General features: G+C 52.4%; 1 protein-coding gene across 1 annotated transcript; it reads right to left on the minus strand.

Moving 5' to 3' along the window:
• Positions 1-7: 7 nt before the first annotated feature.
• On the minus strand, positions 8-21,313 carry LOC125917518 (palmitoyltransferase ZDHHC11-like; the record flags this gene model as incomplete). Its single annotated transcript, XM_049623703.1, has 10 exons — positions 8-869; positions 4,708-4,792; positions 6,488-6,522; positions 8,742-8,829; positions 11,524-11,555; positions 12,816-12,925; positions 15,368-15,520; positions 17,662-17,786; positions 20,591-20,692; positions 21,138-21,313. Coding segments are annotated over 10 exons (945 nt in total), but the record flags the coding sequence as incomplete, so codon positions are not given.
• Positions 21,314-22,423: the final 1,110 nt, after the last annotated feature.

The raw sequence follows: 22,423 nt of genomic DNA on the forward strand, positions 1-22,423 counted from the left end.
GGCCAGAGCAGGAGGTGTGTGTGTGTGTGTGTGTGTGTGTGTGTGTGGTGGGTGACATTCAAGTAAATAACTTGCCCTTTTTAATTTTACTTCAAATGCATTAAAGGGCACTTGGTACAAAGTTACTGAGGTTGTGAAGTCAGGATACAATATTCAGACACTTACAACTGCGAAATATTCCCCAGAACCATCCTTCCAGGAACAGAGGGAGTCTGTGCTCACCGTGTGCTCAGGGAAATGTAGGGGAGACAGCACAGACCTCGCTGACACGGGTGCTGTGAAGCCTCCTGTTACTCATACTCCAGGAGAAGATGACGTCTTGTCAAGGGGACGGTAGTCACCGTGTTTCGCTACACCTGATTTATTCTCTAAAATGTGTGCTTGAAGCTGGGCCATGATGTGAAAGGGGCTACTCTCTGTCTCTGTGGCACAGGAGGGGCAGAGGCCGTGTGCTCCCCAGGGGCCTGCGAGGTGCGGTCACCCACCTGGCACACGGTGAGCCCTGCCACTGCTGCACACGGTCATGGACCGCGGTGTCCTCTGCAAGCGGCACATGCTCACAGACAGAAAGTAGACGGGCATCGCTTACACCTGTGCACTAGCTCACATGTTACTTGTGAAGAACCTAGAGAGGTCTCATCGCAAGCTCCAGTGAGCGGAGTATGGCGAGCCCTTCGGGGGGCAGTCCGCATCTGTGACGTCAAGGGAAACTGGTTTGTCTTCAATCACGTCATCACAGTACCCCAAGGTTTCCCACAAAAGACTGTGTTCCTCGGGAATCATGGTGAAGGCTTTGAGACACGGGAAGCACCTGCAGGAGGCTCAGAGACTCACCCGAGGGCAGATAAAGTCAGGCTGTTGTCTATTTCCTGTGAGAGAAGAAATGATTGTTCACGACAGGAAACAAGATGGAGTGGTCAATGTCGAGCTTATTGTTAAACAAAACCCACATTCTTTATTACCCGATTTGGAGCAAATATCCTCAGGGTCCCAGGGTCAGCTGTGAGGGAGCGCACTCCACAGCCAGTGCCCACACTGGCCAAGGGGCCCGCTCAGGACCGGTATGTGTCACACACGGCCACCGGCGGGCCCTGACCTCTGTGGCAGGTCTGCATGCGGGCAGCTGTCAAGACTGAGGCGCACAGAAGAGGGGCCGCCTGAGGACTCGGAGGGCTGAGGGGAGACACCCCAGGAGAATCTGACCTTGACAGCACCTGGGTCTCAGGGCAGTCAATACCTAAGTACGGTATTTTTTTTTTTTTAGTTTTTTTATTTTTTTAAAATATACATCCAAATTAGCATATAGTGCAACAATGATTTCAGGAGTAGATTCCTTAGTGCCTCTTACCCATTTAGCCCATCCCCCCTCCCACAACCCCTTCCATAACCCTCTGTTTGTTCTCCATATTTATGAGTCTCTTCTGTTTTGTCCCCCTCCCTGTTTTTATATTATTTTTGCTTCCCTTCCTTTGTGTTCATCTGTTTTGTGTCTTAAAGTCCTCATATGAGTGAAGTCCTATGATTTTTGTCTTTCTCTGACTGACTATTTCACTTAGCATAATACCCTCCAGTTCCATCCACGTAGTTGCAAATGGCAAGATTTCATTCTTTTTGATTGCCAAGTAATACTCCATTGTATATACCACATTTTCTTTATCCATTCATCCATTGATGGACATTTGGGCTCTTTCCATACTTTGGCTATTGTTGATAGTGCTGCTATAAACATTGGGGTGGATGTGTCCCTTTGAAGCAGCACACCTGTATCCCCTGGATAAATACCTAGTAGTGCAATTGCTGGGTCATAGGGTAGTTCTATTTTTAGCTTTTTGAGGAAGCTCCATACTATTTTCCCGAGTGGCTGCACCAGCTTGCATTCCCAGTACGGTGTTATTTTTATTTCACAATGGATATCTGGTTGTTCCAGGACCATTTGTTGAAATTTTCACTTCTCCCCAAAGGATTGCCTTGGCCATAAATGTGAAGGCTTACTTCTAGAATTTTTATTCTATTCCATTGACTACACTAACCTGATTACTATAGCTTTTTAGTAAATTTTGAAGTCAGATTGTATAATTCTTCCAATTTTGTTCTCTTTTCAAAATTGTTCTGGCTACTCTAGGTACTCTGAATTTCCATGTACATTTTATGATCAGCTTGTTGGTTAAACAACAACAACAACAACAACACACAAAAAAACAGAACCTCCTAGGAATTCAATAGGGATTGTACTATGTCCATAGATCAGTTTTGGGGGAAATGCTATCTTAACAATATTGAGTGTTCATATCCATGAACGTTGTATATCTTTCCATTATTTTAAATGTCTTCAGTTTCTCTCAGCAATGACTTATAACTTTCAATGTATAGACTTTACTACAGTTTTGTTAAATTCATTATTGTTAATGCTATTGTTAATAAAATAACTAATATTATTTTCAGTGGCATTTTTGCCAAATACAGAAATATGATTGGACTTGCTATTTTTTTTTAACAATACAAAGTCAAAAGATTTGTTTTTTAACAACTGTTTCCATTCCAGATAATGGCAAATTACATAAAACATTTCTAGGTCAGCCAAGGCAATGGAGAAATTTTTACTTTGACCACGTGGTGGCAATTTGCTGTGGAGCTAGCTGGAGGCACGCAGAGGTTCCTGACGCCAGGTAGGGACTGTATTTGATTTCAGGTGTGCTCTGGATAACACTGAAGATAAATGTCCCAGAGCTTACTGGAGAGCACTTTACCTGCCTCTTGCAAAGCTATTTCATTACTAGTAGTTTTGTTTTTTGTTTTGTTTGTATTTTAGAATCATGTTGTCTGTGATCAACACAGTTTCACTTTCTATTCTTTATTCCTTTTTCTTGTCTTATTGCACCAACTGGAACTTCAGTACATCCTTGCCTTGATCCCGGTTTTAAGAGGGATGTACTCAGTCTTTCACCAGGAAGTATGTTAGTTGTATTTAATAGGTGTATTGCATAGGTCAGAATGAAGATCTTTTCATTTCATTCCTAATTTGTTGAGAATATTTTTTTGTCACACGTAAGAGTTTCTTATTGGCAACTCCCTTTCTGAATTGACATCGCCATATTATTGTCATTTATTGTTGGTATTTTGTATAATGTCAAATAATTTTCACATAGCCATAGTACTTAATCCTGTATGCTGCTAGATTCGGTTTGCTAACACTTAATCAATGGTGTCTGTCTGTGTTTTCTTGAAGGATTTTGCCTCGTGATATTCTTTTGGGATGACATTGTCTGGCTTTGGTATCAGGTTGGAACTGGCCTCACAGAACAGGTCTCCCTTCTTCTATATTCTGAGAGGGTTTGTGTCATTATTTTTTAAAAATTCAGTAGAATTCGACAGTGTTGGTAATTTGTGTAAATTGGCTGGAAAGGTAACTACCTTTCTTAAGTGAGAAATGCATTTTTCAACACTGGAAGATTTAGAATGAATATACAAATGTTTAAAAGCTCCAGACCCCATGCTATTACTACTGTGGCACTAGAAAGCCATATGACCATATCTGGCATATACAGTTTTGAAAACAGAAGAAAATGTATCCTCAGGGGTGTGGGGTGGGGAGGGTTTAAGCCGGTGGGATCCTAAAGCTCCACGCACACCAAGAGGCGAGCCCAGCCATCAAAGTGGGATGATGATCTATCTCAGATAATCCACAGAGGGATTAAATGTGATGATGGATGACAAGTGTCCAGCAGAGTGACAATGAACGGTCACAGCTTCCTTGGATTCCTGAGACAGGATGGGAATAAGGTGGCCCTGAGACTGCTCTACTACACATTCTAGAGGCGAGCTCCAGAGCCACACACCAGAGAGAGGGCTTCCACATGTTCACCTGGACACACGTTATAACCAGCGGGGGTACATGGCCCTCACGGTCATACATGGTCAACACCCACATGGTCATCACATCTTTGCTTCTTGAGATGTGTCCTTCATGTCACTCAGAAGCTGTGTGGCCACCACCACCCAAGAAGGGATGGCAGGGATGGGGCGCCAATAGATGCTATCACTGCCACAGCCACCACTGTGACCCCTGGAATGGAGCATCAGCCTGGTCTCCATGCATGTAAAGTGTGTACTTGTTGGAAGGCTTGATGGGAGCGAGTGGCGGGGAGGGGTCATGCCATAATTGTGTTGGCTACGGTTTAAGCTGTGACTTGGCCAGTCACACACAGTCCCCACTGAAGACCGGCCTCCAGCATCTCCAACACGGAGCTCTGACTCCAGGCTCTGCAATGAACGCAGTGGACCAGATATGTCCCTCCTCCCCGCTGACCTGGGAGATGAGCAGGGGCACCCTTCTGCCGTGACAGTAAGTGGGTCACTGAGCCCTTCCTGGCCAGAATCCCGCCAGCTTGCTGGAGTGCACACATGTCACCCAAGCACACGTGTGATGCTTCCGTTCCAGTAGCACCCATTTTTCCGTCATGTTTCTCTGCTCACACACATGCCCTGTGTTTTAGATCGTTTGTGCTGCCCGCCTTGTTTCCCTTTATCCCCCTCCCACCACTGTCCTGTTCAAGCAGTGTCCCCGGAGGACACCATAAATGCCTTAAACCAGCCAGACAAGCAGGTCCAAATACTGTCCTGCCCTTGCTCTTGTGGGGAGCTTAGACTCAGCACTGGACCCCACCCCCGTGTTTGAGGCTCACTCACGCACGGCCGTGCCTCACTTACCATCACCCACGAGTCCTCCATGAACGTGTTGGTGGAGGAGGGTGGACCTGAGTGCACATCCAGCAGCAGGTGGTTGAACTTCACTCTGTGGGATGGCAGGGGGAAGGGGAGACACTCATCAACAAGGACGGCCACTGCTTCCTGGAGGGGATACTGACGGCTGCCGGAAACCACAGGCCACAGCATCACACAGCCTCCTTACCACCCTTTCCCCTCAGGTCCACTGCATGGTGGGAGACCCCGGGAGGGCAGGGGAGGAGCACCTAAAGGGAGAGCTGCAGGAGCAGCAGGGGGTGTCAGGAAGAAGGGGTGCCCCTGCAGATCAGGAGGGGATTTGGGAAGAGACCCTGGGTTTGGAAGGAAAGAGATGTTCAGGAATTACCAAGAGCAATGGTGGGGATGTAGGTCGTGGGACACTCAGCTAACTGAACTGTGCAAGTGGATTGAACAGTGTCCACCAATGACCTCACATTGCTGTAAGGGGGGTTTTCAGATGCAGCGACTCTAGCAGCTCAAGGTGTCATCACCTGAGACCAGGGTCAGCCCGACGACCGCGTCCGTGCAAGAGGACAGGCCCTCAGCCCAACGACCGTGTCCGTGCAAGAGGACAGGCCAGCCCTCGGCCCGACGACCGAGTCTGTGCAAGAAGACAGGCCTTCGGCCCGACTACCACGTCCATACAAGAGGACAGGCCCTTAGCCCAATGACCGCATCCGTGCAAGAAGACAGGCCCTTAGCCCGATGGCCGCGTCCATGCAAGAGGACAGGTCAGCCCTCGGCCCGACAACCATGTCCGTGCAAGAGGACAGGCCCTAGCCCGACGACCGCGTCCGTGCAAGAGGACAGGTAGGCCCTCAGCGGGATGACCACTTCCATGCCAGAAGACAGTCAGGCCCTTGGCCTGACGACCGAATCCGTGCAAGAGGACAGGCAGGCCCTCCTGGTTCGTTAATTTTCAATCATTCTTGCCAGAAAGGGGCAAAATGGGAAAACTGAAGAGACAAAGGGAAAACAGCATCAGGTTCGAGCCAAGGAGAGAAGCCAAGTGCAGGTCCTATGACTGGGGACATGTCGAGGTGAGTCCGGCTCCAGCCTCCAGAGCAGTGAGACGGTACATTTCTGTTTTTTAAGCCACCTGTTTTGTGGTCCTTTGTCAGGGCAGCCCTGGCAGACCGAGACCCTCACCCTAACGTGAGCATATTTCTCAATTCTCCATGTTCTGAGGTGACTTTCCACGCTGGTACAGTTTCAAAGTGGAGATCAAGTGCACGTTTTAAAATGTGTGCTTACCCTGGGTTGTGACCTTCATAATGGGCCACTTTCTGCTTCTGTGACTTTGCAGGGGTGCACTTTGGGTGCGTGTGTGCCTGCAGGGCTGTCCTCTGTGTGACTCCTCGCAGGCTCAGAATGAGCAGGCATGGCTCAGGAGCGACGGGAAACTAGGTATTATCGGAGGTCATAAAAAGGAGGCTGGGACCCGCTCCCCACACGTTCTCCGACTGACACACAGAATAAATGAGCGCTGACGCTGGTGTGCTAGTTCAGATGCAAGTTGTCCACAGGGAGAGAATTACTGCATTTCCCCAAGCACGTGGAGCGCAAAAGGTCCCTGCGTAGCTGTATGTGGTACTGTTACGTTAAACAGAGCTATTTCCTACTGTGTTGTCACATTATTTAAAAATATCCCATCAGAGATGAGTCACTTTCCAAAGCAATTTGACTTAAGATCGCGTAGCCATTTTCATTCAGAGAGAACAAGTCCAACAAGCTTACAACCTACCTGTGTGAGGGTGATTTCAGGTCACCTGTGGCTGCCTGTGGGGGTAAAGGAAAAAGAAGAAGAAATTGTTGGTACTGAGGCTATTCGTAGGAAATCAAGTCCGTCATTAGTTTCAGGTGCGTGTGGCTCAGAGACTTCCCAGGAAGGGGTCTCTGTGTCAGAGGTTAAGAATACATTGAAGATTTTAAGAAACTGTCAAACTACTTTCCACAGTGGTATCACTGTAAACCCCCGACGACTTTGCACACCTAGCTACAGGCCTCCGGTTCCTCTGTGTCTCCCGCTCCTGGTGCCGGTACCCTTTCTCAGGGAGCCGTTCCAACTGTCTTACCGTGGCTTTAGTTGCACTTTCCTAGTGGTGAATGATGTTGAACATCTTGTCAGGTGATTATCTGCCACCCATATATCCTATTTGGTAAAGTTTATTAGAATCTTTTCCCCATTTTAAAAATGGGGCCGTTTTTCCCTATTAAGTGTTGAGAGTTGTTTATTTATTCTGGATTTAAGTACAGGGTTTGCAAATATTTATTCCAACCTGTGACTTACATTTTTATTTTTGCAGTGGTGAATTCTGAACAGGAAATGCTTTCTTTTATAAAAAAGTCAAATTTTCCACTTTCTTCATAGTGGTTTTGGTGCCCATATTAAAGAAAACTTTGTCTACCTCAAGATCACAAAGGTTTTCTTCTGTTTTCTTCCTAAAGTGTTATAGGTTAGCCCCTAAATTCAGAACTGTGGTTGATTTTGAGTTATTTTTGTGTGTATGGTGAGAAGCAGCTATTAAGCTCTTCCCCGCCCTCTTTTTTTACATATGGTCATCCAATTGTTCTGGCACAGCTTATTAAAGATACTCTCATCTCTCCCTGTTTAATTATCCTGGCACCTCTGTTTAACACCCACTGATCAGGTTTTATTTCTGGACTTTCTATTCTGTTCCCTTGACCTGCATGTCTACCCTCACTGGGCACACCACCCTCACGGCTCACACTGTCCTGACTACTGTAGCTTGATAGTTCATTTTTAAGTCAGATTGAGTAAGTCCTCCAATTTGCTGCTTCTTTTTCTAAATTCTTTTGGTCACTCTACGTCCTTTGGATTTCTGTATCTATTTTAGGGTTGGCTTGCTATTTCCTTAAAGAAAAAAGCTTGCTGGAAACTCAATAGGGCTCATGGTAATTATGTAGATCAATTTTGGGGGGAGTTTTCTATCATGACAATATTTTGCGTTCCAGTCCACAAATATTCTAAATCTTTCCGTTTATTTGGATTGTGTTCAGTTTCTCTCATCGATAGTTTGTAGCTTTAAGTATACACATTTGGTGCTTGTTTTATTTTATTTTATTATTTTCAATGCTATTACAGATGGAATGGTTTTCTTAATATCATTTTGAGATTTTTCATTGTTAGTATACAGAAATATAATGGGGGTTATTATATTCATTTTGTATTCTACCACCTTGCTGAGCTATCTTATTATTTCTACTATATTTTTTGCAGATTTGTTAGAAGCATGTTTCCTGCAAATAAAATCAGGTTCATTTTCAAATCTATATGTCTTTGTATTTCTTGCTGTATTACACTGGCTGGAACTTTAGTAAAATGTCAAACAGAAGTTTGAGGTGGACATTCTTGCCTCAGTCTCAATCTGTGAAGAGCAGACATAAACAGACACACACACACACACCCCTTACTCCACGTCTGTGTCCTATAGTTATTCCGTAACACTTTTTTAAGAATGGACAATTTCAAACACCCAGAAAAGTGGAAAGGATTGTACAAGAATGCCCAAACACTCAACTTCTAGGTTCTATCATCATTAAAATTTTGCTGTGAATATTTCTTTTTAACCATGTGACTATCCATCCATCATTTTATTTTCTGGTGCTTTTCAAAGCCAGCAGGACACAGACATCAATACCCTTCGTTAAAGCACACGGATGCCACTTCAGTCTTCGCACACCCAGATTGCATTGCATTTATCTCTTTCTCCCCCCTTACACACACACACACACACACACACACACACACACACAGACACACACACACACACACACACACACACACTATAAGCCCTACAGTTAAGGATATTTTCTGTCAGTTTTTCTTCTCTTCTCCCTCCACCTTTGTTCCCATACGAGTAGCATGCCTGGGTACTGAGTAAATGCTTCAAACCAGTCAAACAAGCAATCCCAAGCGTTTTCTGTCCTCATTCTGGGGGCAGCCTGAGACCTTTCACATGCCCAGCGGCTCTCACCTGCAGCGGGGAGCTCTCCTCACACGTGGTGATGGTGGAACGCAGACCCGGGCACCTCAGCTGCGGCGGGGCCTCCTTGTGCTGCTCTCTACAGGGATGGGGCAAAAGGGAGGACAGACTTCCATGAGCAAAGAAGGGCCTTGCTTTGTGTAGTGAGCTCAGAGAGCACCGCTGACGGCTGCAAAGCTCCATGCACTGGCCGCCATCGTGACATGCTCATCTGCAGAGCCTCAGAGCCAGGAGCTCCTGGGAGGCCGTCCGTGTGCCCTCGGGTTGGCTGCACAACGGAGGACACGGCGCAGGAGCACCATCCATAAAGGTCTATGACTGCTTGCCGGTGGGAGGCCACAGGGGTGCTTCTTCCTGCTGCGGCACCCCCACGCTGGGCCACTGCGTTCTTGAGTCTGTGGGTGCAGCAGGGCTCAGTTACAAATGGACAAAGTGACCTGCCTTGGAGACCATGGCATTGTCACTTTGTGCTCATTCCTTGCAGCAACTGTAGGAAACTGAGGACTGTCCTTGATTACCCAAGTAGGTCCAATGCAATCACACGAATCCTTAAAAACTGAGAAATGAGGAAAAGGAGGAAGTCCGAGAGATCTAAAATATGAAGAGACTAGACCCACCATTACCAACTTAGAGATGGAAGGGCCACATAGCAAGAGTGGGAAAGCAACAGCTGCACTGGCATTCTCTATCTGCCCCGAAGCAGACTCTTCCCCATAACCTCCAGAAGGGAGGGCTGACCTGGTGAGCCGTGACTGTTGCCTTGGGAGGCACCAATCAGGGACCCAGCTGAGCTTGCCAGGCACATGACCCACAAGCGCTTTCAGACGAGTCTTAGTTCAAGCCACTACATTTGTGGGAATTTGCCAGATAGCAATAAAAAATTAATACAAGCCACTTGATGGACATTAGCTGAGCAGAACACCTGTAGAATTAGGCAAGAAGTATCTTCACACGTGTGATCCTACTTTTGCAGCAGATTAATGGTCCAGAGGAAATACTCCCAATAAATTGGTCTGATACCTACTAATAGAGAGAAGCACCCTAGAGAGTGCTACACTAAGTTCTCCCCTAAAATATACCAGTGATTTACATCATGGAACTCCACAGGCACTTACTGAGTGGATTTTTCTTTTGGGGGGATTGACAGAGTGCCATGTGATTTAAAGATACTCTTTGATCTCTTGGAGCTGACATTCTGACAGTGGGCTTTGCCTAACATGTAAGTTACACGTGAGTGTCCAGGTCAAACTAGGGACACTTCTGCAGGAAAGAGAGGCCACTGGGACAGATGGCCCAGCGCATTGAGAGGGCTTGTCTCTCAACACAATCGACCTTTCAATACAAAGGTTAGCAGCTCCCTTTCCAGTTGGAGAAGGGAACACTATAGTGATTGAAAATAAGATATAACATTCCAGAAATGAGGAATATGGTCCCTCCCAAAGATGAAGTAACTTATATTCATAAAAATTATGTTTCTTTTTCTTTTAACTATGTCCACAATGTATGGAATTTTTTTAAGTGTATTTATTTATTTTGACAGAGAGAGGCCTTGGGGAGAAGGGGCAGAGAGAGAGGCAGAGAGAATCCCAAGCAGGCTCACTGCTGCCAGCACAGAGCCCAACGTGGGGCTCAACCCCACAAACCGTGAGATCATGACCTCAGTAGAAACCAAGTGTCCCATGCTTAACCGCCTGAGCCACCCAGTGGCACCACAATATATGGAATTTTTAAAAGGGGCTCTAAAGAGTTGAACAATGTGATTACAATTTTATAAAAACAAAGCATTGTGAGTATAACTCACAAAATAATACTAAAACGGAACTTGGAAGACAGTCCTCGGAGCACCAGCAGTGACTGCAGTGCGTGGGGCGGCCAGAGACTTGAGGTCCCCAGTTCCTGCGCAGTGTCCACACCGACTGCCCCAAAACGGGGTTAGTCTCAGTTGCTTCTAGAGGCGGCTGGCCCCCAGGCTGGACAGGGCGAGGGGCACGTGCTCAGATTGTACCTAAAGGACCGCAGTGTGGCAATGCTTCAAGTGAAACTCCAAACGACCCGGGTTTTCCCAGAAGCATGGCTACCGGGTGTCTAAGGAAACAAATGCAAAAGGAATGAGCGGATTCTTTGGAGGGATTCCCGATCCTCGGTCGAGAACCAGCACCAGCCCTGCGACCTGCCCAGCTCCACCAGAACATGGGAGTCGCCCCCCACCCGTTTCTGCGAGGGCCGAACTTCCGAGAGCACCACAGAACTGGGGCACTTACGGCCCGCTCCCCCAGGGGAGACCGACTTCTGGGGCAGTTTCAGGGCTTGGAGCTGAGACCATGCGGCTCCGCTCGCTCCCGCCTCTAAGGAATGTTTCCTGTAACTCCACTTGGAACTCTGCCTTTCTCAGAACTGCATGAAAACTATTTTAAAAATTATACGGAAACTAAAAACGTGGAGGAATTGTCAACAACTATGAAAACTAAAGAATGCCAAGGGCGTTCCCCTGCTGGACATTCAGGGTGAGGCACGGCCGGAAGAGGGTCTCCTGGGGGAGCCGGGGGCACCAGGTCCTGGGCAAATCCACCTTAGCCCCTGTCTCTGTGAACACACAAATTCAGGACGGCTTGGAAATCAAAATGCAAAGCGAATAAAGCTGGTGAAAACACTAGCAAAGAATGTGGGTATTTGTATAACCTTGGAGTAACGAAGACTTTTTAAAGCAAGACTATTGAGAGCATATAGTATTTGTCAGACAGATAAAACAACTCTAGTAAGCTTACACACTTACCTACGTGCAGACGGACTCAGGTCATCTGCTTGCTGTGAGCAATAAAAATTCATAACGTGAAAAAGTTGTTGACACTGGGCTTAGTCTTATACACGATTCAAGTCAGTTATTAGTTAATTTTGAGTAATGGTGCCTCAGAGTCCCTGGGTCCTAGGAAAGGATCTCACTGGGGGATAGCACCCCTGTCACATGAAGAATACCTGTGTCTTCACTTCTAATAGTTAAGAAACTGGAAGTGGGATTGCTGACTTCAACGCTGACTATACATTTCACTTTTTAAGAAAACACCAAACTGCTGATCAAAGTGATATAATTTGGTATCTGCACTAGTAACGTAGGAGCCTTTCGATCTACAGCTTCACCAACGCTTTTTATTATTGGTTCTTTTGATTATAGCCATTCTACTGGGTGTGTAATGGTATCTTACTGTGGTTTTGTGTTTTCTTAATGGTAAGTGATGTCGATGTGCTTATCTGCCACCGTGGATCCTCCTTGGTGAACAGTTGGTTCAAATCTTTTGCGCATTTAAAAAGTTAAAACACTGGGTCATTTTTCTTATAATTAAATTTTGAATTCTTTATATATTCTGGGCACAAGTATATGATTTGCAAATATTTCTGCTTTTGGCTTATGTTTTCATTTTCTTAATGGTGCTCGTTTGAAAAGCAAATGTTTTTAATTTTGATGAGAAACAGCTGCATTAATATATGGGCCTAAAAGGAGTCAGCCCTGCTGGCTTGATTCTGTGGACAGTGAACGTACAAATGATATAACACACATGCACACCACACACCAAACACACATGTACTGCGCTGCACACACACACATACACTGCATCACACACACCATGTACACATGCACACATACACATGCACTGCATCACACACATGTACTCGGTCACACACACACACACCGTATCTCACACTAAACACACACACACACACACACAACCACACACACATGCACTGCATCACATACTATGCACACACAACCACACACGTGCATCACATTATACACATCATGCACTCACACGTGCAAACATGCAGTGCATCTCACACCAAACACACGCGCACACACACACACTGCATCACACACACCACATACACATACACACATACACCTGCACTGCATCACACAACGTGCACACACACACACACACACACACACACGGAATCAGAGAATTGTGCCAACACAGAAGCAAAGGACTGTGAGAAGTTCCAGCTGCAAGGTGACACTGGGCGCTGCCCCAGGCCTGGATAGCGCAGATGGTGAAGCAGAGGGGCACCCGATACCTGTGGCATGCTTATTTTGAAGGACAGCTCTTTCCTCCCTGCTGGAACTTTTGGAATATTTTGATAGCGGTTCTGTGTCACATACTCATATGTGCTCAACTTCTTGAACACTAGAGAGGAGAAAGGCGGAAACAGGCAGTTACAATTACGCAAGCGGGCAGAGTGGCCCACAGGCCACAACCCGGTCTTCCAGGGCTTCCCCCCCAGGGTGCCGGGAGCTGCCTCCTAACCTGGGGCGCTGGGGGGCTGCTGCATGGCCACCCCGGGGCCCACCTGGCCTGTGGGAGGCAAGCAGTAGCTCGTCACAGCCCCAAGGCTGCTGGCGCCCCGTCCCAGGAACAGCTACCCTGCAGCCTTCCAGGCCCACAAAGCCAGTGTGGACCTGGATGCTGGCTCCGGCACTGTGGCAGAAGCACCCCAGGTCACTGAAAGGACATCTGAGACCCGAGTCTGTCAACAGACAGCACCGTCCACGAAACGGGTTCTGTGCCTGCTTCAGCAGACGCACCAATCCTCCCACTTCTCTCCCTAAAACCAACAAACACGAGGACAGATGGCTTCTAATTATTTCTGGAAAGGGATAAGGGCCACCCACAGAAGCCTAATTGCAGCTGGAAGGGCAGACGGAAGGTGGGCTGCCCCCCACACCCGCGTGGAGCCCGTTCCCTTCCCTGGGTGGTTTGTACGAGGGCATCTGTCTGTGTTTGCTTTGGCTTCCTGATGAACTACACCTGGCTCTTACTGGTTCTCCCACCTCCCCCAGAACCTGTGTGAGGGCATAATTTGCATCTGGCCACATGCTCGAGAAAACACTAGTTCTCTGGCAGGGATTGCAGGGATGGCTGCCATCACCATCAGGTGGCAAGTACACACTGTGTGTTCCCCAGAGCTCACACTCGTCCTGAGTTTTGAGTAAACACCTTCATCTGACAGTAACGAGAGGAGATGTGGCTGGGGAGGGAGGCCAGAGTGCGGTGTGCACTGAATGAGTGTCTGCCGTGTCCCCTCCAGCGACACTAGGCATCAACACAGCAGCCCGGGGCCCCTGGTCTTTGGGATGCTCTGTCCCCCGCTTGTGTGGAGGCGGCTTTCCCCACACCCCTGCTGCTGGTACCAGACATCTGTGCATCTTCCTGGGAGGTCTTGCCCTCACCAATGCTGCACTCCACTCGTGCTGCAGTGTCAGGATGTCCTTCCCCCAAACTTCAAAGAGGCATCCAGCTGCCCACAGCTTCTGACAGGCCCCCCAGCAGCCCCTACCCCCCACCTCAGGGTGTTTGTGTCACGCCATCCCTTGGAGAGTGGGTGGCCCCAGCGCCTTGCACAAGAGGTGAGGGGCGTCACTTCCATGACTGGGCTACAAAAGGCCGGCTGCCCCCTCATGCTGGAGTGTCCTGGTGGGAGGAGGCACCAGCCAACAACTCACGGGGAACTGAGGCCAGGAACTGGCCTGCCAACACCCTGGTGTTGAACCTAAACGTGGGTCCCAGTCGGATGAGACCACAGCCCTTCCTCACACCTGGCGGAAGCCTTGTGGCCGAGCAGGGCCAGTGGACCCAGCTAAGCTATGCTGAACCCATGACCCACAGAGACTGCAAGGTGATAACTCTGTTACTTCAAGCAGGGTAAGTTTATTATAACAATAGCTAATATCCCAACTTTTTCTGGATGTCTGTGCTTTGCTGTCCAAATACCCTGTAAACAGCACCTTGAGCCATAAGCTCCGTGTGCATCTCCCTCCCCTACCCCCACAGTGAGTGTGGCACCACCACCCTCCCTGTTGCTTGGGTTGGGGCCCTCTGGTCCCTGTGCCTGGATCTCCCATTGGCCATCTGTCCCGTGGACCTGTTCTCCAGTCTCACATCCGTCTGTCCTGAGTGGCCGCAGTGGACTTCTGGACCTGCCCAGCTTGCCACCTGCTGGCTGTACTGTATGCTGCAGCTGGGGCACTGTCCCCAAATTCACCCTTGTCCCCATTGGCCAGTGAGTGGAAGCTTTAGGATAAGGGCCTGGGCTGACCCACCTCTGGCTCCGGGTGCTGATTCCGGCCCTGGCTCTGCTGAGGACACTCCCTGTGCCAGACCCGCTCTGGCAGCCACATAGGGCCCCCGCTGCCACCTTCTCCCTTGCAGAAGCCACAGAGAGAATTCATGCCCTCCCCTGGGCCACTGCGTGGTGGGGCCTGCTGCACGCAGTGCCGCGTGGACTCCAGGAAACGGCCAGTGTCCCTGCAGCAAGCTGGGTCAGCAGATACCCTGTCGCTGGCTCACTATTTTTCATTGTTAGGACTTGGTGCTTCTCTAAATCCCCTGTTCTTTTTTTAATGGTGCCTGTTCCTGCCTCGCATGTTCTGCTCCCTTATCTAACTTACTCCTAGTCCCTCTCGTGTCCTCTGCAGGCCTCAGAGCAGAATGAGCCCTGCTGTCCCTCTAGGGGTGTCTCTTCCTGTCATTTGTCTGATGTGCTCGTTTCTAGCAGGGGCCGGCAGACCTTGTCTTGGGCCATGTGGGAACGCAAGGGACAAAGACTGGAGTGGGGGTCAGGACACATACTTAAGAAGAGGTGGAAGATGAACAGGTATCCAGGCAGCAGGAAGCTGAGGGCAGACAGCAGCAGGACGAACACTCCAATGCCCAGGACCACCAGGGCCTTCGTCTTTACAGGGAAAAAAGGAAGGAACAGCAGCCAAGTGTCCTTGGAGACACCTGCGGAGGCAAGGGAGACATGCATGCATCCAGCACCTGGGGCATGGCCAGCCCCTCCTTGGGAGGTGGGGGAGGGTGAGCAGCCCAAGGAAGCCCCTCCCCCACCCCAGTGTGTGCCCTACCTCACCCAGGTGCCCTTGCAGCCCCCTGACTGAGGTGGGTGTCACAGCCCCACTTTACAGGTCTGGAAGGTGAGGCTGGGAGAGGATAACTAAGGGTCCGGGTTGCAGAGCCTGACCCCCTGCCTGGCTGAACCCCCACCCTGTCCCAAGGGCCATGCCACTGTGCCAGGCCCTCCCGGTTCTCAGTCAGCCGCCCTCACAGGGAACTGCAAGGCAGTAGCCAGCGCCTTGGGACATTTCCAGGACTTGGTCATCTGGGCCCCAAGGGCTGTTGACACTTCCAAACTTCGGTGTGAGGAAAGCACTGAGGAATCTGCAGGCAGGCCCATGGAAATGGAATCCAGCTGAAATGCTCTCATCCCACCACAGAGTCTGGGAGGTACTGATTCCAGTCCTTTACGTGGCATGGAAAGTGGCTGCCAGGCCCGCTGTGTGCCTTGGGGGCTGCAGCGCAGTGTGCATGAGGCTGGATGTACCATGGGGTGGCTGGCCACATGCTTGTCCCCTTAGCCGGTGATGTCTTGATGAATTCCCACCAATGAGACCAAAGTGCCCCAGGGAACTGGCGGGTAAGCAGCCCCATGGAATCTTCTGGAACAGCAAACCCAGGAGATTGCCTCAGTCATCAGGCATTCATGTGCAGCACATCCACGATGGTTCTGGAGCGAGCAAGTTCCCAGAGAGAAGCACCTTCGGAGACCAGGCTGCCCTCTGTTCTGCCAGCGCGTGGCAGCGAGGGCCCAGCCGACGCCCACATTGGAAGGAAGTAAGGACACGTGCTATGGAACTCGGGTGCGCTGAGGCTGCTGCTTACCATGTGTGAGCCGCATTTCAGAGTGTGTTGGGGCAATGAGAGGCCCCGTGGCCGGGAGGACCTTCGCAGGGAATCCCCAGTGCCCACCGGTGACTGTTCTGAGGCGGCAGTCACCGGCCAGCCCCTCTGCTCAGGCCATGTGTGGGGAATGTCAGGAAGGATGGCAGGCGGAGGCCTCCAGCTGGTTGTGTGCAGAGCGCAGGCGGCTCTTCTGCTGAGCAGGGCCGGGTCTCGCTGAGACTCCCACTGTTCCCTTTTACCATGGAAATATCCAGGATGCACTCCGGAGCAGGTGCAGGTCAGATAGCCCATCCCACCAGGGCTCATCCAGCCCAGGTGCACTGAAGGCCTTGGGATGAAGGTGCACAGGGCATGGTGCCCTTCCAGGAAGAGGGCATGGCCGTGACGTGCTCTGGAGAGAGGCCTGGACCGGGAAAGGAAGCTTTGCTCTGAACCCTGAGGGCTGAGGTCCCCAAACACTCAGGACAGACACATGAGGTGCTCCGCTTGGGGTTCTCCCTGTGTCAGTGTCCAGGGCTGCTGTGACTGATGGCCATAGACCAGGCAGTTTCAACAGCAGAGATGAAGCCCCGAAGTCAGGGTGTTGCAGGGCCCGTCTCCCTCCGAGGCCATGGGGGAGGATCTGTCCTTGGATCTTCCAGCTTCTGGGGCTCCAGGCACCCCTTGGCTTGTGGCCATGTCCCTCCAGTCTCTTATAAGGATGTTTTCACTGGATCCAGGATCCCACACATTGCCAGGTAACCCATGATCATCTCAGGATCCTTAATCACATCTGGGAGGACCCTCTCTCCAAATAAGGTCACGGTCACAGGCCCGGGGTTGCGCAGTGATGGACAGACCTTTGAGGCACATGTGTTCCCAAGGCCAGGTTCCTGGAGCCGCTCAGCAGACACCTGCAGCCACACACCACCCAGCACCTTCCCCAGGCAGCCCTGCCCTCCCGCCCCACCCTGCTCCCTGCCAAGACCAACTACTGGGTGATGGGCACGGGGCCCCAAACCTGCCTTCTGGTCCCTGGGGGACTGCTGCCCTCCTGCCCGGCCCCACAGCTCACCCAGCTAGGGGCGGGCCAGACTGACGTCCCCCAGAAGGAGAGCTTTCCCTGAAAGACAGCTGGAGGGAGAGGCTACCACCACGAGTGACCCGAGAGAAAGCAACGCCAGAGAGGGCCCCCCGCCCCGTACCTTCATAGAGGGGATGAGTGCGCAGCACCTCCGGGTTGACTGAGTACTGGATGAAGATGTACAGCAGGATGCTGATCAGGCAGAGCAGGCTGGCCGAGGCGGAGACCAAAGAGCAAAAGAAGTACCTGCGGGGGGCAGAGCCAGACTCAGGGCTGGGCAAGGTGCCCCTGACCCCGAACCCAAGGCCCAGCCTTCTTCCTGTCTCCTGGCACCCGAGCTCCCCAGGGGATGCCCTGAGGGCACCTCCAGTTTCTGTGCCCCCCTCCCACCCCCACGCGGCAGTGAGAAGGGCCTGGCCTGGCTCCCAGGTGGGTACACGGAGGCTCCAGGCGGGTCGGGCTGCCCGCAGCTTCCTCCACACGCCGCCACTGCTCACCAGGGCTCTGCCGGGTCGGGATCAGGACCACCACCCCTGCCCCCCATGTTGCACGGGATCCTGGGTGCTGTGCTTCATCCAGAAGCATGGAAGCCCAGCAGGTCGGGGAAGCAGGGGTGCTGGGACAGGCGCCTGGCCAGCCCGCGGCCCACAGTGCATCATCTCCACACACCCTCCCGGGGCCTGTGCACACTTCTGTGCACAAGTGACATCTTGTGCTTTGGCATTAGACCAGAATCACTCCTGTCCTCTTGCCTGTGCTCAGGACACAGAGAACAATCTAACCATCAAAAAATTAAATTCTGGTCAGCAATTCTTGGAATAATCTTCTGCTGCAAGGTCTTCCTTTGGGCTTTCTACCGTGGTGATATTTAAGGAAACTGTTTCTTTAGCATTTTCAATCTTCAGCAGTGTCTTTTATCCAGCTGAAATTTATCTGACTCCATTATTCTTTTCCAGAACATCTTGAGGTTTGTTTTTGTTTTTTTAACACATCTTTAGGCAGAGAGCTAAAACGAGAATGTCCTCAAAGGGTCATGTGGATGTGGAGGGCAGCCTGCATTGTGGCCCCTTGTCAAAGACCCTGGAGGGCACGTGTCCTGTGTGTCCCCGAGGTGCAGGGGGCACAAACCTGGCCCCACACCTGGCTCTGGTTCCCAGGGAGCCTGTGGTGTGCGGTGCAGCTGTTCCAGCCGACGGGCCCACCCCGCAGCAGAAGGCCCTCGGCCATCCGGTGCTGCTGGCACCAGGCCAGAGGCGGCCCTCCCGGCAGGGTGAGGGCCAAAGCCTGTCCAACTGCATGTTCGGGGCCAGAAACGTCGCTGTCATCTCTGACTCCTGCATCTGTGGTGCCTCAGCGCCCAGTCCGGGCACTTCCCCTGTGAAGGCACGTCCTCTCAGGAGCTTATCACACTTTGCCAACTGTTTTGGCCAACTCGTCTTGTAAATGTAGTCATTTCCTCTTGCTTTCTCTGCCTGACGGTGGAAGGGACAGGAGGGAGTCTGGGACTCCACGTGGACAGGGGTGGCCATGCCCTCACCAAGACCCCCGCGCACATGGTGCCCTCCCTCACTTCTGCACACACTCCTTGCTGCTGCCACTGCCCAGTGGATAGGAGGGCTCCTGGGGCCCAGCCGTCCCCACCAGGAACTTCTGCAGCCTTTTGTGCCCGGAGGCCACTGTCAGGACCTCGGAACTCCACCCTGTGTGCCCTGTGGGGCCCGGTCAGCTTGGTCCTCCTCAGTGGCAGGGCCACACACCCTCGCCCACCCAGACAGCCGACCAGACCTCAAGGCGACCAGCCTGTGGCACCAAGACCTTAAGAGGAGCATCTGGGGGAGAGAAGAGAGCCCTGCTACCGTGAGGAGGCAGCCCCCCCCACCCGACTCCAGCTGGCCTGGGGCTCCTCCTCTGTAGTGGAGAGGGCGAAATTTGTCAAATTCTCATTTGACTTTTCTAATGATGACGGCTTTGCATTTCCTTCTGCTCAAAGCAGCAACGCTTTTGAAGCCTGAACAAGTGGAGCATTTCTTGACTGGGCTGCACGGAGCATGGCCCTCCTGAACCAGGCTGCCCGGAGCACAGACCACGACGCTCCTGGACCGGGCTGCCCGGAGCACAGACCACGACGCCCCTAGACCAGGCTTCCCAGAGCACAGACCACAACCCTCCTGGACCGGGCTGCCCGGAGCATAACCCTCCTGGACCAGGCTGCATGGAGCACAACCCTCCTAAACCAGGCTGCCCAGAGCACAGACCACAACGCTCCTGGACTGGGCTGCACAGAGCACAGACCATGACGCTCCATGACCAGGCTGCACGGAGCACACCTGCTATGAGTGGTGGGTGAGCAGTGGAACCCCTTGCAGCGCCATGAGCCGGCGAAGGCCACTCTGAACTAGCTGGGGGAGCCCCTGCGACTTTCTTGGCCACTCACAGCCTGGGCCCTAGCACATGGGGTCCTGGCAAAGCCCGTGCAGGACTGAACACCTGCTCCCAGTGCAGCCTCGACCCACATCCTCTGTGCTCTGATGGCCTCCCAGGAGAAAGCGCCCGGGTCCAGGCCAGCGAGCAGGTCAAGGACAAGTCAGCTCAGCCTGAGCCCCTCTGGATGGGGCTGGGCCTCCACATTCGGAAGGGGCTCCAGGCCAACACATTTCAGAGCCAGACAAGGAGAACAGAAAGACGTTAAGGACCGCTGTGCTGGGGACAGCACGTGACTCCCCCCACTGCCTGTGGCCCCCACCCTCTTACCCATGAGGCCCCCAGCCTGCAGGACCCCTCTCTCCAGGCCCCCTCACCCCTCCCCCTGACCAATCCCCCTCCCTCCCCCAGTCCTCTCACCTTCTCCTTCCCTAGCACCCCACCCCTCCCCCCTGCCAAGGACCTCCTCTCTCTCCACCAGGACCTCACCCCTCCCCACTTCGAGGTCCCTCCTCCCTTCCCCACCCCCGGCCCCTGCAATGCCCTTTTCCCTCTTCCCTGCTTGGTCTCCCTCTCCCTCCCCCAGGACTCTGCCCCTCCCTCCCGGACCTCCCCCTCCAGCCCCTCACCTGTAATTCCTGCCCCCTACACAGTTGTTAAGCCATTTGCAATGGTGGTCAAAGTCAGAGACACACTTGTTGCAGGCCCCACAGTGTTTAGCCTTCTGGCTCCTAGAAGGAAGAATTCACATGAGCAGCCCGTTAGCAGCATGTGCGGGAGGAAGACAGGGTCAGAAAGGAGAGACAGGTGGCAGGGAAGACCAGGCCCCAGGCGGGTTATCTTCCCTCAGCCACGCCTGCCACACTGTGCCACCAGCTCCCATCCTGAGCCACAGGCCTCCCTCCCAGGCTGCCTGCTGAGCCCTCAGGGCTCTGACTAGCCCAGGTGGGGTTCCGGTGGGGGGGCTGGGACTCATCTGAGCCCTTAGATGGGTGAGGGGTCCTGCATGTCTCAGGGCCACTGCTGGTCATTCAAGGAAAGCAGCACCGGTCAGCTGCGTGAAAACAGAAAGGCCGGGGCAGGAGACCTGCCTGTGCACAGCACGGAGAGGGGATGGGTCCACACGGCAGGGGCCGTGCCCTCGGGGCTGCCTGCTCCCACACCCTGGGCACTTACACGGCGACCTCACACAGGTGGCAATATTTGTTCTCGATGACACGCGTGTGTTTTGATGGGTCAAAAGTGGGTATGGGCTCCAAGTATTTCTTGAGCCGTACGTTGGTTTCAGCAGGATCGATGGAAATTCCAAGCAAGTGGACCACGAAGTGGAAACAGAAAAGCCCACCAGTCACCTGGGCGTGAGTGTGTCAAGGAACGTGCAGGCAGGCCTGGTCAACACGGCGAAGGTGCCCGCTCAAACTAGAAGCAGGACCCTGGAGGCGCCTGCTTACGGCCTGAGGGTGTGGACCCCGCGCTTCACCAAGGCAGCAAGGGAAGGCCTTCAGGGGCCAGCGGCCACCACGCTGGGTGCCGAAGTCGTGAGGGTTCTTTGGGCAGCAGAGATGCTCAGAGCACGTGCGTCGGGGGAAGAAGACGGTGTATCATCAAAAAATGAAGGAGGGGAGCAGGGAGGGCTCACACGGCCAGTCTGCACGGTCTGTCTGGGTCCCATCTTGTTGTCTCTCCTCGCCCCTAGGCCCCTCAGGCTCTCTGGCACCCACTCCCGCCGTGGCACCCAGGGTAAAACCAGTCCCCGGGCTCCCACCCTCATCTTCCCCTTCGGGACCAACACACTGTCTGTCCCCTTGGAAACCAAACAGAAGAGGTGGAAGCCGCCTCCCTGTCAGCCCTGCCCTGCTTCCCAGGACCAGAGCTGAATGGGAGGGTTCAGGGTTTACAGGTTGGGTTCCCGGGTGTGGTAGGGGGAAATGACCCAGCCTGGGAGGCGAGGCCATGGGTGCACGGGGTTCTGCCGGGATTTGACAGGGGTGGGGGTTCGGAGCAGGGGGTTGGGGCTACTGCTCAGTCCTGCGGGAAGCCCTTTGGGGGGGTCCTCCTCAGACCTGCCAGCAGCCTCTGCTTCCGCCTCTGAACAGCCTGGAGCTGACAGGCGGGGTCCTGCCTCCACAATGCACTAGCCTGAGTGGGAGGCTGCTTCTGGCCCAAATCGCTCATTCCTCCCTCGCCCTCCAGCCTCTAGGCACCACGTGCAGACCCAGGGCTCAGGCTGCCAGATGAAGGCATGGAGGCGATGGGGACCCAGCCCTGCTGGGGGAGGAGGGCAGGAGGAGGGCAGATGAGAATGAGCTGAGGGCCACGAGGATCAGCCCAGGAAGCTGGTGCCCAGGCCAGGGGTGAGTGGAAGGGTGGCTGAGAACCAGCCGGGCCCTGGGGGACCTGCACGGGGGCACGAGACTGACCAGACCCCTGACCACCCGGCCACGACCCCATACCCTGAATGG

Source organism: Panthera uncia, unplaced genomic scaffold (genome assembly GCF_023721935.1).
Source record: "Panthera uncia isolate 11264 unplaced genomic scaffold, Puncia_PCG_1.0 HiC_scaffold_1953, whole genome shotgun sequence".
NCBI lineage: Eukaryota > Metazoa > Chordata > Mammalia > Carnivora > Felidae > Panthera > Panthera uncia.